This window comes from Mustela lutreola, chromosome 13 (assembly GCF_030435805.1).
Source record: "Mustela lutreola isolate mMusLut2 chromosome 13, mMusLut2.pri, whole genome shotgun sequence".
NCBI classification, from domain to species: Eukaryota; Metazoa; Chordata; class Mammalia; order Carnivora; family Mustelidae; genus Mustela; species Mustela lutreola.
This window is the reverse complement of record NC_081302.1, coordinates 23,240,068-23,254,831: the sequence shown is the minus strand read 5'-3', so window position 1 is coordinate 23,254,831 and position 14,764 is coordinate 23,240,068. Positions and strand designations below refer to the sequence as shown.

General features: G+C 33.4%; 1 protein-coding gene across 1 annotated transcript; it reads right to left on the bottom strand.

The window, feature by feature from the left end:
- Positions 1 to 1,052: 1,052 nt before the first annotated feature.
- On the bottom strand, positions 1,053 to 14,550 carry SLITRK6 (SLIT and NTRK like family member 6). Its single transcript, XM_059144455.1, has 3 exons — positions 14,346 to 14,550; positions 7,236 to 7,278; positions 1,053 to 4,825 (listed from the first exon to the last, which is right to left on the bottom strand). Exon 3 carries the CDS (start codon positions 4,799 to 4,801, stop codon positions 2,279 to 2,281), a length of 2,523 nt encoding a protein of 840 aa, XP_059000438.1. The 5' UTR covers positions 4,802 to 4,825; positions 7,236 to 7,278; positions 14,346 to 14,550; the 3' UTR covers positions 1,053 to 2,278.
- Positions 14,551 to 14,764: the final 214 nt, after the last annotated feature.

Genomic DNA, 14,764 nt, shown 5'->3' with positions numbered 1-14,764 from the left:
AAGAACATTCCTGAGGACATGTCTCTGTCTGAATTCATGGACCCATTCCAAGGATCCTCCAGGCATGGGAATTTCTTAAGTCTTTCTAATTCCTCTGTGTACTTGATTGGAATCAGAAAATACTGGCAGATACTACCCAGTGAATAGGAGAAGTGTAATAACATGAAACCTGTTCCCACTTTGTTCTTCTTTTTAGAATGTAACTTTTAAAATCATGTTTTGAAATATTTATTATTCATGAATGTGCTGAAATGTTTTAGTGGATAAATATATATAGCAACCCATGTGCACCCAGATTTTCCCTTAGTAAGTGTAACTTTAAAAAAATTCTCATCTTTGTTCTTTCCAACCTTGGGCATTAATGGAGAAATTTAGGTTTTCAACCTTTTAATACATAATTATTAATTGTTTTCTATTAATATATGCAATGATTTAAAAGAAAACCTAGTGATATGACTTCATAATAGACACATAATTAGTCTTCATACCAGGCAGCACAGAGCCCTACTGTTTTTATCAACAGAAAGGCTTCTTATTCAAAATCAAGGAAATAATATATGATTTGCTAGTATTCCAGACAGTTGAGTGTTGAAAACCAAAACATTTAATAGAACATTCAGGAATCAGTAAAATAGTATTAAGTAAATTAAAGAAAGTCCTTTCTAATCTGAAATGTGTTCCTTCCCAACCCTGTGCATGGATCTGCGTGGTGTTCAGAAACAGAGCTAGATCACTTTGATTAATTCTATTTTGCCTTGTGAAAATCTGCTGTATCATTGATTGTATAATCAGAAAGAAGAAAAATAAATCCCTTTCATTTGTTTTGAGTGGGAAAAGGATTTGCTGGAAAGGGAGACCTACTGGTCAGATTTAGGTTCGATTCTGTGTCAGTCATACCCAGACACTGAATGACCTTTTTGCAGATGGTGAACAAGATGTTTCTGTGTGTGTTACAAACAGAAATCTCCTTCTCGTGCATGTGCACAAATGCGTGCATGTGTGTGTGTTAATCCTGAATTGATTGAATTACAGATCAGACTAACTGAAGAAAATTCATTTAAAAAGAGAGTTTTCATTTTATTTTTATTGTAGTGAGCAGTATTTTTAATTTTCTTGAAAGGCACCCAAGAATAATTACCTTTGTGAACCAAAAATATACAAAACTGTACAGAATAAATAGTTCATAGAAATCTAGCTATACTTTCTTGTAAAATAAAGCTACATTGTCCCACTCTTGAGGCAACTTAAACCACCTACCCTTAGACGTGCCTTTTGCTACTAATTTATGGCAACTACCAGTTTACATTAATAAAATGTTTTAAAAACACGATTTTTCCTATTTGTTTTATACCTGTGAATTATTACTTGCCACAAGAAACTTATTTCTATCATGGTCATTCAAATTTACAAAGGATTAATGCTATGAAAGAAACCAAACTTAATTTATGCACTAATCATATTTACAGTTGAATATCAGTAGCATTTTAAAAATATCCCAAGAACAAGAATCAAAGTTTGAGCACAAATGACATACCTTAGTTCACAGCAGCATTGACGATAAGATTGTCCACACAAAAATGTGTAGAAAAACCAAAAACTTTGCTTATTCATCACCTGAACTATTAATGACTCTTATTTTTAAATTCAGAAAGCATAGCAGTGACATTTTTCTAACCCTCAAATACTCAGTTTTGGGTCACTCATAACCTATATAATTCCACGTCCTATTTTTTTTCTTTACTATTATTAGTCATAATTTTAAAATTCCAGTTCCTTTTGCCTTTATTGCAAGAAAATTAGGTGTATCTGACAATATACATTTTTTGTGGTATATGCTGATTATATAAACAATATATTCCTTACATATTATAATTACATATACAGGTATAACTTTTAAGTGACAAAACCCAATTTTATTTCATCCACTGGTAAAGTAATTCAATAAAATAAGTGTTACTTAAATACTCAACCCTTTTAAATGTGCAACAGGTCTTTTCTGAAACACTTTTAAGTATATGGAGAAATATTACTATAATCCTTGGATGATTTACATACAAGGATTAATTTATTAATTTATTAGGGGCAGGCAAAATTGCCTGAAGAAAATGCAATGGCTTCTCCCAATGATCCCTGAGTTTCTTTTTCTTCTTTTTTTCCCATAGGATTACTGCTGTGCTTTAGTTCTGATTGATGACACACACATGTAAGGCACTTATTTACAAGGATTGGACTTAAGACAGAATCAAAGCATTTCTGCAAAAGCCCTCGATCTCTCCATCTATGTTTGCTGCTCCAAGACTTCTAAGTAGTCAGGTTCAGCATGTAAATTAGCTTTAAGCTCAAAATACTCATTTTTAGTCTGTTCCACTAATACCTTCCTTGGCCTTGAGTACATTAAGGTCTCCATTAACTTTAACTCTTCATGGGCTCCAGGATAATGTACTTCCATATCAGGCTGCAGTTGAGCAATGTTCTTCCTTAGGTATTCTGTGATTCCCAGCTGCTGAAGTTCTCTTTCTTTCTCTAAAATATTCCTATATAATGAACTGGCATCCTGAAAGGATAAAAATTCAGTTGATTGGTCTGTGGTTTTGTATTTCACATTTGACCCTGTGAGTGGTGAATGATTTTCCCTTTCTAAAAGACTTCTTTGAAGATGTTTCGCCTCACTTCCGTCTTTTTCATTCCTTTCTTCTTCCTCTTCCAAATGTTTTGGGCCAAAGGATGGACTTCTATAGACATGAACCATGGGACTCACCATGTGCTGCTCGTAGAGTGATGCTGTGGGTCTTTCAGCAGTGTGGTGAGTTGTTTTATGGCCATACATACTGTATTGAAGATGGACTGGACTGTTGTCTCTCATCTGTTCATCTGCTTGTTTCTTTTTGTATCTTCTCCTGCGGTGGAGAACAAGAACCACTATCCCTGCAGCACAGAACACAATGGTTATGAACACGATCAGCAGCCCTAGTATTAGAACAGACAGTGGTACAGCATCAGTAAGTGATCTTAAAATAGTATCGGCTGTAGTTGTGGTTGTAGGAGTACTGACAATTATGTAACTAGTTTGAGTTGGCAGGGATGGGTTGTTGACTAAACCTGGGCAAAGGAGTTCACTAGTTAGTGCTTTCAATTCCTTTTTGTCCAGGTGCTCTGGAGAAGTGCAGAGGATGTCATCTGTTATTGTGTTCTTACTCAGTTTTTGTAGCCACTGTTGCAATCCAACCAGGTCACAGGAGCAATCCCAGGGATTGTCCTCAAGGTCGATCTGAGTCAATAAATCAAGGTCATCCAAGATATTACTTACAGGGAGATGGGTAAACTGGTTTGCTTTAAGGTTTATCCTCGTTAGGGAAACCCCTGAAAAAATATGTGGTGGTAAAACTTGTAGGAGGTTATTATTTAAATAGAGGACTTTAAGTTTAGGCATTGGGTTAAAGGTTCCTGGCAATAGTTCCTTAACTGCATTGTATTCAAGATACAAATACTCAAGATTGTGGAGACCAAGGAACATGCCTCTACTTAATTTGGTCAGATGGTTACCATTTAGATAGAGCTTTTGCAATCTTGTTAGATTCATAAAGGATCCTTCCTCAAGAACCTCAATGCGATTATTTCCCAGGTGAAGCATTTCCAAAGTGAAGTACTCCGCTAGATCAGACTTCACTAATGTATGGATAATATTCCCTGCTAGAACAAGCTTTCTAGGGTTTTGTGGAGGAGGCTTTAGATCTGATAAGCTTTCAATATTGCGCTCTTGACAGTGTATTAGAAGTCCTGATGGCGACAGTACTTTGCAGTTACAGGGAATAGGACAGTAGGGTCCTGGAAGTTGAGTGAATGGCTTTGTAATATAGGGTATCAAAACTGGTGCTTTGGTGGCTGGTTTCAAAAGGGGTGTGGTCTTGGTTGACATGTGACTCTCACTTATTGAAGACGTTACTGCCAGATGTAATGACCCTGAAGGATCCTCGTGTTCTTCATACACTGGGGGAGTGGGGCAAATTGATTCCTTTTTCAGTCTGCTTAGTACACTTCCTTTGAAAAATGGAGGGCTGTTGCACACAACATCACCAATTACAGATTGTGGAGGCATGTTTTCCAACCAAGTTTTTAGCTCTAATAAGTCACAGTTGCAGGCCCACTTGTTGTCCTCCAACTGGAGATCCAATATCCGGCCAATGTGTTCTAAAAAACCAACATAAGGCAATGTTTGCAATTGATTTCCACGAAGATCTAGATGGGTTAAAGGAACGAACCGAAATATGTTTGGAGGAAGACTCTCAATAGCGTTGTCATTTAAAATTAACACTTTAAGTCTGTGGAGCTTGCTAAAGGCACTTGGTTCAATCACTGTAATGAAATTGTTATCTGCTTGTAGGAATTCCAGGTTTTCCAATCCATGGAAGGTATCCTCTTTAAGAATTTCTAAGGAATTGTGATTGATATGAAGTTGCTTAAGAAGGCCAAGACCATTAAATGCACCAGTCTCAATATCTGCAATATTGTTAAATCCAAGGTGTATTGAGATAGCGTTGGTAAGCCCAGAAAAGTCATTCGTGTGAAGCATTGTCAAGCCATTATTTAATAAATTTAGGTGGAAAGGTCGTGATGGTGGCACACTTATTTGGGATAACTTCTTGATACCTTTTTCTTCACAGTTGATTAGCATTGCACCGTCTTTTTCCTCACAATTGCAAAGAGAGTCACAAGAACCTCTGGCTGAGGACATCGGCGATTGGGACTGTGAAGATATACAGGCGAGGAGAGATGAATATAAGAGATGAAACCACAGCTTCATGTTGTCATGTGATGAAATCTGATTCTGTAAAACAAAAGGCAACAGCAATGTACTTCAGCGGGCAGAAGTAGGGAAGAGATGAACCTGGTGATTACAAAATAATAGGGTTTCCTCTAAAAACAACAAAAAATATTAATTACTTGGAACATATGAATACCTTACTACATTTGCATTTTCTCTTATTTTTTTCTAATACTATGACAAGCATGTTTTGTTCACTTTTAACTTGTACTGTGACAAAAATGTAAAATTTAGGTCAAGGAGAATTTAAAATATTGTATCATCAATGGTGTTCACATTTTCCAAATAAGCTGCATTTTAAAAGATGAGAGAGTTGCTGCTTAAGGGACTATTGATACCTCGATATGGTACAGAGGTGTATGTTTGCAAAGACCCTGATTCCTTTTTTTTTTCTTTTTTAACCACAAAGTTGATGACTCTAAGGTTGAAGGATTACAGTATAAAACAAATATGTGATATTAGCCAGAAGCAGAGAAAAAAGTAGAGAATGCAAAAATGTTAGAAAAAGTTAGAAAAAATATATATGTATCTATGTTTGCACACATACATACATAATGCATTTCCTTTATTTATTTAATTTTTGAACTGGATGTCACAATATACTATCTAATAATTGTATCTGTGTTTTAACCTGCTTTGATTTGGGCTCCATACTTATTAATTTTATTATCTTATTTAAAAACCGTGAGGAAAATAAGTCTCTGACCATGTAAGAAAGGAGATCACTATAAAAAGAATTTCATTTTAACTGTGCTGTCTAGGGCAGTTTGTGTAAGTTTGATAGTATTAGATATATATGGTTAAGAGTGCCTGTTAAAATTTCACTTGTCACACTTTCTACTGAATTTCTAAAAGTAGGATATTTCCTGCTGCTTTTAAATCCTTTTATGAATAAGGTTAATATATACCTAAAGAAGAAAACAGCTTTAAAACACATTTCCAGCTATTATAAAAGAATAAACAATGCCTCACATAAACTTCAAGCAAATGACTTTCTAATGAGGTCTTGAAACTGGCTTTAGGGCACAGAATGTCATCATATAATTAAGCAATGGACCTCCTTTATTATAAGGCTTAAAGCCACAGTAAGCTCTAAAACAAACTGCACTATACTCAAACATTTGAGGGTACCTCTAATTTGCTGAATAAAAAAGTGACAGTTCAGGATAACAACATCACATATTCCAACTCGTTAAAAATTTAAGAAATGGATCTGAAATAGCAATTCTTTAGAAAGATTCTAAGTCTGAGATGACAGCAGTGACAAGATAAATACATATAACTCCAATGTATTTAATTGCATATCTTTTCTTTAGTGTACCTTAAATTTATAGAAATTATATTGAAAGATAAATAAACACCATATCTCAAAACGCTTCAACTTTTCCAAGTGGTACCTGCTTTCATTTATTTTTTAATGCAATGTGAACAGTACCTTTGAATCTACCTAAAGTTCACAATCAGATAGGTGCAACAGAACAGATAGAACATCCCAAAACCAATCAATAATTCTGGAAAAAACTAATCCCATGAAAATACTTGGTTTTATTGAAAACATGTAGAGCATGAAGTTTCTGAATGGTAAAAGGCAACTAAAGAAATAAAACAGTAGAGTGCCTTTCCATATAAAGGAAAAGTTAGCAGACTAAATTTTTCCACAGGGAAATTGATTTTTAAACAGCTCTGAGTCTATGTTTAGAACCCAACAGCTTGTAGTTGGAGCCTTCAACTTGTGGATTAGCTTCCACAAACACTAAAGTACTTCTTCATAGATTACTAAGAAAGAATATGATTCATTTCACCAGACACAGCATCTTGAGAAAATAGTAAATAACTTCCAGATGACAACCTCTAGTTACTGTTTTAATCTTATATTCATCTTATGTTCTTCAAAATGTCCTAGGGAACAGTTTCATATCTTTTCAGAAATGCACACAAATTTCAAGACGGGTTCCGTATGGGTAACATCTGATCTTATGTGAAAGAGGTCAAAAATCTCTGTTTACATATTTTCAGAAAATATATATTTTCCAGCCAGGAAATAATAAAAATAGCATACAAAATACCAAGAATCTTTTAACATTCTGCTTATATTTTAAATTCAGCAATGGTGTTTGGAAGTGATCTTTCCTTCAGAAAGCACACATATACAGTTTCCAATAACAAACTGGATGCTATGCAAGATACAGTGGCATCTTATTTTATTTGTTCCTCTGGCGAGCCAGCTGTTGGACTGTCTGCTGCTCAGAGAAAACAGGCATCTGCTACAGCCTTAGTGGTGCCAATGAGTAAGAATGAAACTGGATAGCTTTTAATGCTAAGTTATTTTTTTAAAAGGGCAAACGTACAAATTCCATCACTTTAAGACAATGCAAAGATAGGTACTAGAAAAGCCTGGAAACATTCATCTTACCTGTAAAGCAGAAACTCTTCCTGACGTTATCTGCAATGCACAGCTGGAAGAGATGGTCAAAGTAAATTCAGTTTCTTTATTAAAAAAGAAACACCAGCCGCCACGTACTTTCCTCTCAAATATCACTTTTTGGCAGGTCCCTTTGCTTCATAAAGTTAAAAAGCTCTGCTCAAAGACTAAACGCTGAGTAGTTCATTGAAAATATTTCAGACCGAGTGCATACTAGATCATCCTGAAGCAGTTGCCTTTTCTCCCCAATTAAAATTCACGGCATACTTCACAGCTATGCTGACTTTTTTTTGCATATAGTTAACCATTTGCAAGCTGCGGAATGCAGTAAATAAACAAGATGTTTCCCAGAGCTGGGATTGATCACTCTTGCTTTCTTAGTTTGTAGATCCAAGCTGCAGCAGTGTTCCCTTGCCTCCCTTTCTAGTCTTTCTTGTTAGCTCAGTTTGTTATTAGTCAGATTGCCAGGGGCTGGGAGGTAGGCGTCAATAAAGAGACTTCTTGGCTTTTGACTCAGCCTTTAAGCCCTGAGCGCTTTACTCAGCCAGTGTCATTTAACACAAGAGACAGCTCCACCTTGGGACGGCTCAACTCCTCCTCTTTCTGCAAATGGCCTTTCCACTCCCTTTTGATACCAGAGAGAGTGCAAGTAAATTTTGATGGGAATAATTATGCACCGTTTTAAATGTATAATTTTTGTGTTGGAGAGCAAGCTAAATAATGCATTATGTTAAATTCTCCGTCGGCACAGGGCTGTTTCGTTTGCTCACATGCGTGCAGCAAACTGTCAGCACGCCGCCTGTAGAGTCCTTGCTTCAGGTTTTGTTTTGCTTTGTGTTTTACCGGTATTTGTGGTTGCAGTGGTGCACTAGGTTTTTGAAACGTTAACGTGAACTACTTCCCTGCCACATTTGCCTTTTCGTACGCACGATTTAAATGTCTTTTAAAACCTCACGTCAGAGACTCCAAGTCGTACACTTCATTATTTCTTTCCCTACAGCTAATGTTCAGTAATGAGACCAGAAATGAGGTTCTTTTGCAGGGAACATAATATTTATTTGGAATGGCAATATGATTACTTTAAAGTATATTCTAGAATCTTTATTACAGATGGTTGTCATTAATTGAACACTGCTTAACACTCTCAAAACTCTGAAGTGATGTCTCTTCAGGTGAAATGAACCAAGTTGAATGAGTATGTAGAAATTACAATATCCTGATTTTTATGGCACTGGCTGGAGAGAGCATTTGTTTTTCCCCCCTAATATGTTTCTATTTAAAAAGCTACTTGTCCCTTCAACTCTCAAAAGTTTCTGAATCACCACTAATAAAACGTTCAACTGTCAAATTCCTTCTTTCTTTCCCAAAATGCCTGTTTTAAAAATCATTCCTCTTTGCATTCTAAGTACCTCACATCCAAAATGAATATACTAGAAGCTATTATTTATTCATTTTAAAATAGTCTATGCTTAGAAATACCCTTGGCTATAGGCTGTAAAGTCTACCTGTGTAATATTAGGTATTATTTCAGGGGGAAAAAAAGGTAAAATTATCAAAATGGGACAATATGATTGGCTTATTAGTAAACGATTATGTGCAATTGTGCACTCTAATTCATAAAGTTTTCATATCCTTAGCATGGAATAGATGGATTTTGAAGCAGTTTTTAATATTTTCACATTCCTTTATTATTATATTCTTTCACTCATTAAGTTCATCATTTATTCTAATGTCACCATGTTTTAAGAGGAAATAGAGATAATGATACAGATGGGGGATTAGAAAGGGTAAGGAATGAGAGATTAGAGGAAATAAGAGAAAATCAAGGTAAGGAGTTAATCTCAGGCACAATTTGCTGCTAGCTGACAGCTGGGTTGCATTACCTTAAATCAATCTAATGATTTAGGTTGGTGACAACATTGACTTAGAATCAACGGGAAAACAAGGAAGTAGAATAATTTCCCTTCCAGCACTGTACACAAAATTCTCCAAATGTGTTCCTTTTGGTTTTGGAAGTAAGACCTCAGGAGAAATGTTCTGGAAGTCTGGGGAGGAAGAGTGGTTCAAACAGACATATGGACAAATAGAACTGAGTTCCCTATAGATGGACACAGGTTTCTTTCATTTCCTCCAATCTGAGTATGTGTCTATTTTATAGTATGCACCTAGAACATATCTTAAGTTATTTATGTTGAATCCCTTGCTATAGATGACATGTTGTCCTTACGCATTAATTACTGGTTAATTCAATGGAAAGGAAGGCTCTTTTATAATTATTATTCTTTACTTTTTCTCTAGGTTTTGGGTGGAAACTCTTAAGAATGGCTAAGTAAAGAATTGTCTGAGAAGCATTCTGTAACTTTGAATTGGTTCAAAGGAGTGGTATTGATAAGGAATTACTCAGTGTTATCTTAAACTCAGTAGTGAAATATGTAACAGTATACTTAAAATGATTATGGCTAAAACTACTGTTCTCTATATTTGTTAACTGTAATTCCTAAGTTATTTCACTAAGTCAATAATTCTGTTATTCTTTCCAAAATGCTTATGGTGTAACATGTTATTGATTGTCAAACATTTAAGAATATTTTTTAATTTCCAATTGTTACATGGAAAAATACTTTCCCAGTGTAGCTTTCCCCAAATTCTGATAATAAATTCATTAAGAGACCATAATAAATACTAAATTTTATTAATCTTTCCACATAATTTACCCCCAATGACTCCATATTGGAAAGTGTTAAAAAGTCAGCAATTATTTTTAAACACATACTCTACCTTACATCTTATTGTGACTTCTACAGTTTTTGGAATGTGCATCTTCAACAGCAAATACAAAAGTATTCTAATTACAGTGAAGAATACCAAGGAGTCAGAAGACATAAAACTACCTCTGTTAGTCATTTTAGAGCAACAGCACAGAGTACATGGTTATGATACCAGGACTGAGGAGAATGCCTTCTCTTCTCTGCTGATGTGGAGGGGGGGAGGGGGCTGGGGATGGGTCAAGGGTGAGGAATCATTTTGCATATCTAGTGGTGACAAAGACCAGATGGACGAATGTTCTATGAAATTTGTTGGACTGATAACGCATGTGGGGTAAATAGAATGACAGGGCCAACATCAAGCACTAGAAAGAGGAAAGAAAAAATAATAGCAATGAAAGAGATTGATTCGTGCTGTATATACATCAGAGCACTTGCCCACCTTTTCCAGTGCCACATTTAAGTCATAAAATGAAAACATATGTCTGATTGTTTTTAACACAAGACTCTGGAAGCCTTGAAGAGAGGTCTTTGTACCATCTGTGGTGTAGACTGAGGCATATTTACATATTCTGAAGATTGAAACTATAACCTTTAGTGACCCATTATGAATTATAATACTGTAGATGGATTTTACATACTTATTGATTATTTCATTCTTTTAAGAAACGTTTAGACATGTAATACTCCTAAATTGTGTCACTTTGAAAGTATGTATATAATTATTAAAAAAATATTCAAAACAAATTATTGGGAAATAACATTCCTGTGGGATCTGTACTGGCAGGGAATTACATTAAAACTCATGAAAATACTATTAAAATTCAATATTACAGATATTTGCAAAAAAAATCAAATTTACAGAAATGTAGAAGAATTGTGCAGTAGTTTTACAAATATTAACAAGGTCATGTTCCTTTTTTTTTTATTTCAAGCCAAAATTTTTCTTTAAAATTGTATATACTTTTGAAAATGGGTATATTTCATTATAAGACTCTAAAGGATATTCAAAAGAAACAAGAAAAGTTAAATCCACTAACAATCCCAGAGATTAGATCCAATTTAAATATTCCTTATTTTATATTCCTATCCTGTTCATTGTATACAGAAGTAATAGTTCTTACAAAATTTTACAAAATCTTTAAAGATAATAATGGGGCAAATTCTACTTAAAATATATAATTGGACTTCTTTACATAAATTCTATTCATAGAAGATGACAATCAAAGAATGATGTCTTTTATCTTTCATGATGCTACGCTATACAGTAACCTTTGAATTCGCTTCTCAAATTTTGAACATAGGGTTCTCTTTCATGTTTCACTAGAAGAGAAGCCTGAAACACTTTACCACCATTACTATTTTTTGGTTCTGTTAGAGTCAGAGCATAATGATTATGAATACTTTATCTTCTGACAATAACACTCAATTTAACAAAAGGAACATGGCTTTTATATAAAGAAGAATAGAAAATTTTCTCACTTTTTAGCAATAACATCTTTGTACATGAGAAGGATATTTGCATATATTCATCATGAATAATGACTTCATTGAGGGATGCATAATTATTTTAAGTTTTATAGTCCTATAATTGTGATATTTAACCAGTTTTTCAGATATGTAAGTTTTATTTAGTTCAATGCATTATTTAAGTAACATGAATATTATGTTTTAAGCTCATCTATGTGGAGAATCTCCACATAGTGGAATGAAAGTAAAATTTTACCGACCTAAGATTGATTAGTTGACACAAATTTAAGTACCAAACTTCACAATAAAGAGTCTATGTAGAATTTACATGATAGATATAGTACTTTATAAATCACACATAAATCAGTGTTTTGGAAACTTGCCCTTTGCATTGAATCTTTAATAAAGAGTTTAGTTTGTTCTATTTAAATCTTAAGTTTCTTTCATGCTCAATTTGATCTGACAGCAAAGTTATAAAACTAATAATGGAATTGCCTTATTCTAAGAGAGCTTTTACAATTATACTTTCTGTTTTAATTTGAAATCTGTTGACACAAAGGAACTCTCTTATACCATTATTTAACCTGGCACAACCTAAACAAAGCAAAACAAAAACTTTCTCCTGGAAACTTGGATTATAAGCTCTCTGTCTTCATATGAAATGTATTTGTGATTTCATAAAATTACCTACTTCAAATGGATAACTAAGAAGACTTTTAAAAATTATTTAAAAAAAAACCCTAAAAATGTTGATGAGTGCTTTACAGCAAATAATGAGCAAGAAAACAAGGTCCAGTGTAATAATGGTAGACTGAGTTATTTTGATTGTAAAGACTCCCCTAGGGGAGCTTATTAACTACTTCTTAATTTTTTCTATAATACTATAGAGTGAGTTGCATATAGGAAGCCCCCAAATAAGTAGTTATTCAAGTTGAATCCTTTCTTCCTATGTTCTCACTATCTTCAGATCTGAGAATACTTACTTGTTCCTAGGAATGTGTACATACTAATTTTAAAATTGTTGCCCATATAACAAAAACTTAATACTAAAGATCAAGATTTAAAAAATTTAAAAAATGGATCCCCTGGATCTTTCCTATTATTGTTGTTTGGCAGTTATTATAACACAATCTGGGTGACTAGACTACTTTGTTAACAGATGATTAACAGTAATAATAGATAAATACCACTGAATCAAATAAACATGATAGATGATCAGCTTGGTGGTTCCCCTACAGGAGGTTTAAAATTTCTGATTGTCTTTCTATTGCCAACCACAATTTAGACATCACAGCCTCTCCCTATTATCTGTTGCTGTGTCATGAGGGATGCAAACTTATTCAAATTGTTTTAATCTCATAATAGTGATATTCACCCATTTGTCCAAAACATGTCAGTTTCATTTAGTTCAATGTTATTATTCCAATAACATTAAGCTGTGCATATCATGACCATGAATATCATGCATATATATTTATTTATTTAAGTATGCTTTAAAATAATCTATATGGAGATGATTTCTATATTATGGACTAAAAGTAGTATCTTTACCAATCTAGGACTGATTAGTTGACACAGAAATTTGAATACCAAATGTTACACTCATTTGGAAAGAAATAAATTTTTTTGTTACAATTGGATCTATACTCTGTGAAGAAAGAAATTAAGAATGTAACACATGTTTGTTGAGAAATAGAAGTGCATAGTTCAACAAGTGACTCAGTAATTATGTAATTATTTTATTTTGCATTATTTTTACTTGATAACAATGGAGTTAATACAAAAAATAGTTATTGAACTATTAGTCATCAATTAAAGTATCAATATTAAACAAGAAAGTAAATAAATTATTAGTGGCAGATTTCACTAAATAATGTTGACTTTTTATTAACAGGAATCTTGCTGAAAACTCCGAAACAAAATAAGCATTGTTACATTTTGATATATAACATTTAAAAAAGTAGAATGTAACATAGAGAATAAGCTTTTGAACTGCAAATACTTCAGACACCGAGATATTCCTTAAGAATCTATACTCAATGTACAAAAAAAAAAATGCATTTACACCATACCTATATACTTACACGAATATAAATGCCTATTTTTAAATATAATTGTCCTTTTGATGATTTTACTGTATACATCCTACCTATATTAATCTACAGTCTCTCCTTTGAAATAATTGAGGCTTTCTTGTGACATATTTCAATGATGTGTACATCCCACATATTACTATGTACATTGTATGTTTAAGAAAATAAGGCAGTATTATCTATAATTTTCATGTTTCCCAATATTGCAATAGAACACAGACCATTGTGATATATAATAACTAATAAATACTAATAAAATGTCAACAGTAATAAAGTACTAAGAAAAACTAACACCTAATAATAAAATTACTATAATAAGCTATACTTGTTTAAATGGACAGATATCCTTTGTTGTTTTTTGGGGAAAGGGAAGGTAAAGGGAGTTGACAGAAGGGTATCTCAAGCGAATTTTTGATGTATCATACTAGATTTTCCTGGGCAATATAAAAATTCAGTCCTCATAAAACACTTACTTGAGCTAAATAAAGGCTTTCCATTCTCTCCCCCTCAAACAGTAGTAAGTTTGAAGTCACATGACTATAGTAAAACAAATACTCCTTGAAATATTTGTATTCTTTTCTTTGACTAATTATAATCAGAGAGGCATTTATAAAAAGTATTTCCTCATTTTTATTTGCAAAACCAACCTACTAAAATGTAGAAAACACTGATTTTTAGAAACCTCACACATTTAAACAATCACTTAACAGTAAAACAATTTTAAAAGCATAGCTTAGCCTATTTTAAGAAAAGAAATTCAAGATAGCACTTACCTGCTTTTCCTTCCTACACATGGAAACACATGCCTTCCACAGAATATTACAAATCTTTGATACTAGTAGAAATCACTGTTTAATAATTCTTGATATGGGGTAAGAGAAGAAACTGAAAATAAGAATTTTTGACCTAAAAATAATCTTCAATATTTGTATAATATTATCAAGAACTAAGAGAATCATTCCTAACACCTCCCTTGGTTTAGAGCTTTCTCACTCTTTTAGCTCCCTCTAGTGGATATTTTTTTAAAAATTCTTAACAACTTTAACAGTGGAGCGCATGCTCTGTTGAATTTTTACTTTAAACATGTAGCTGATGTGTGTAGTTGTTCCATTGCTGGTCCATAATAATTATTACAGTACATTATAAGTATATTTTAGGAAAAAATAACCAAATTTGAGCATTATTAGAAGCA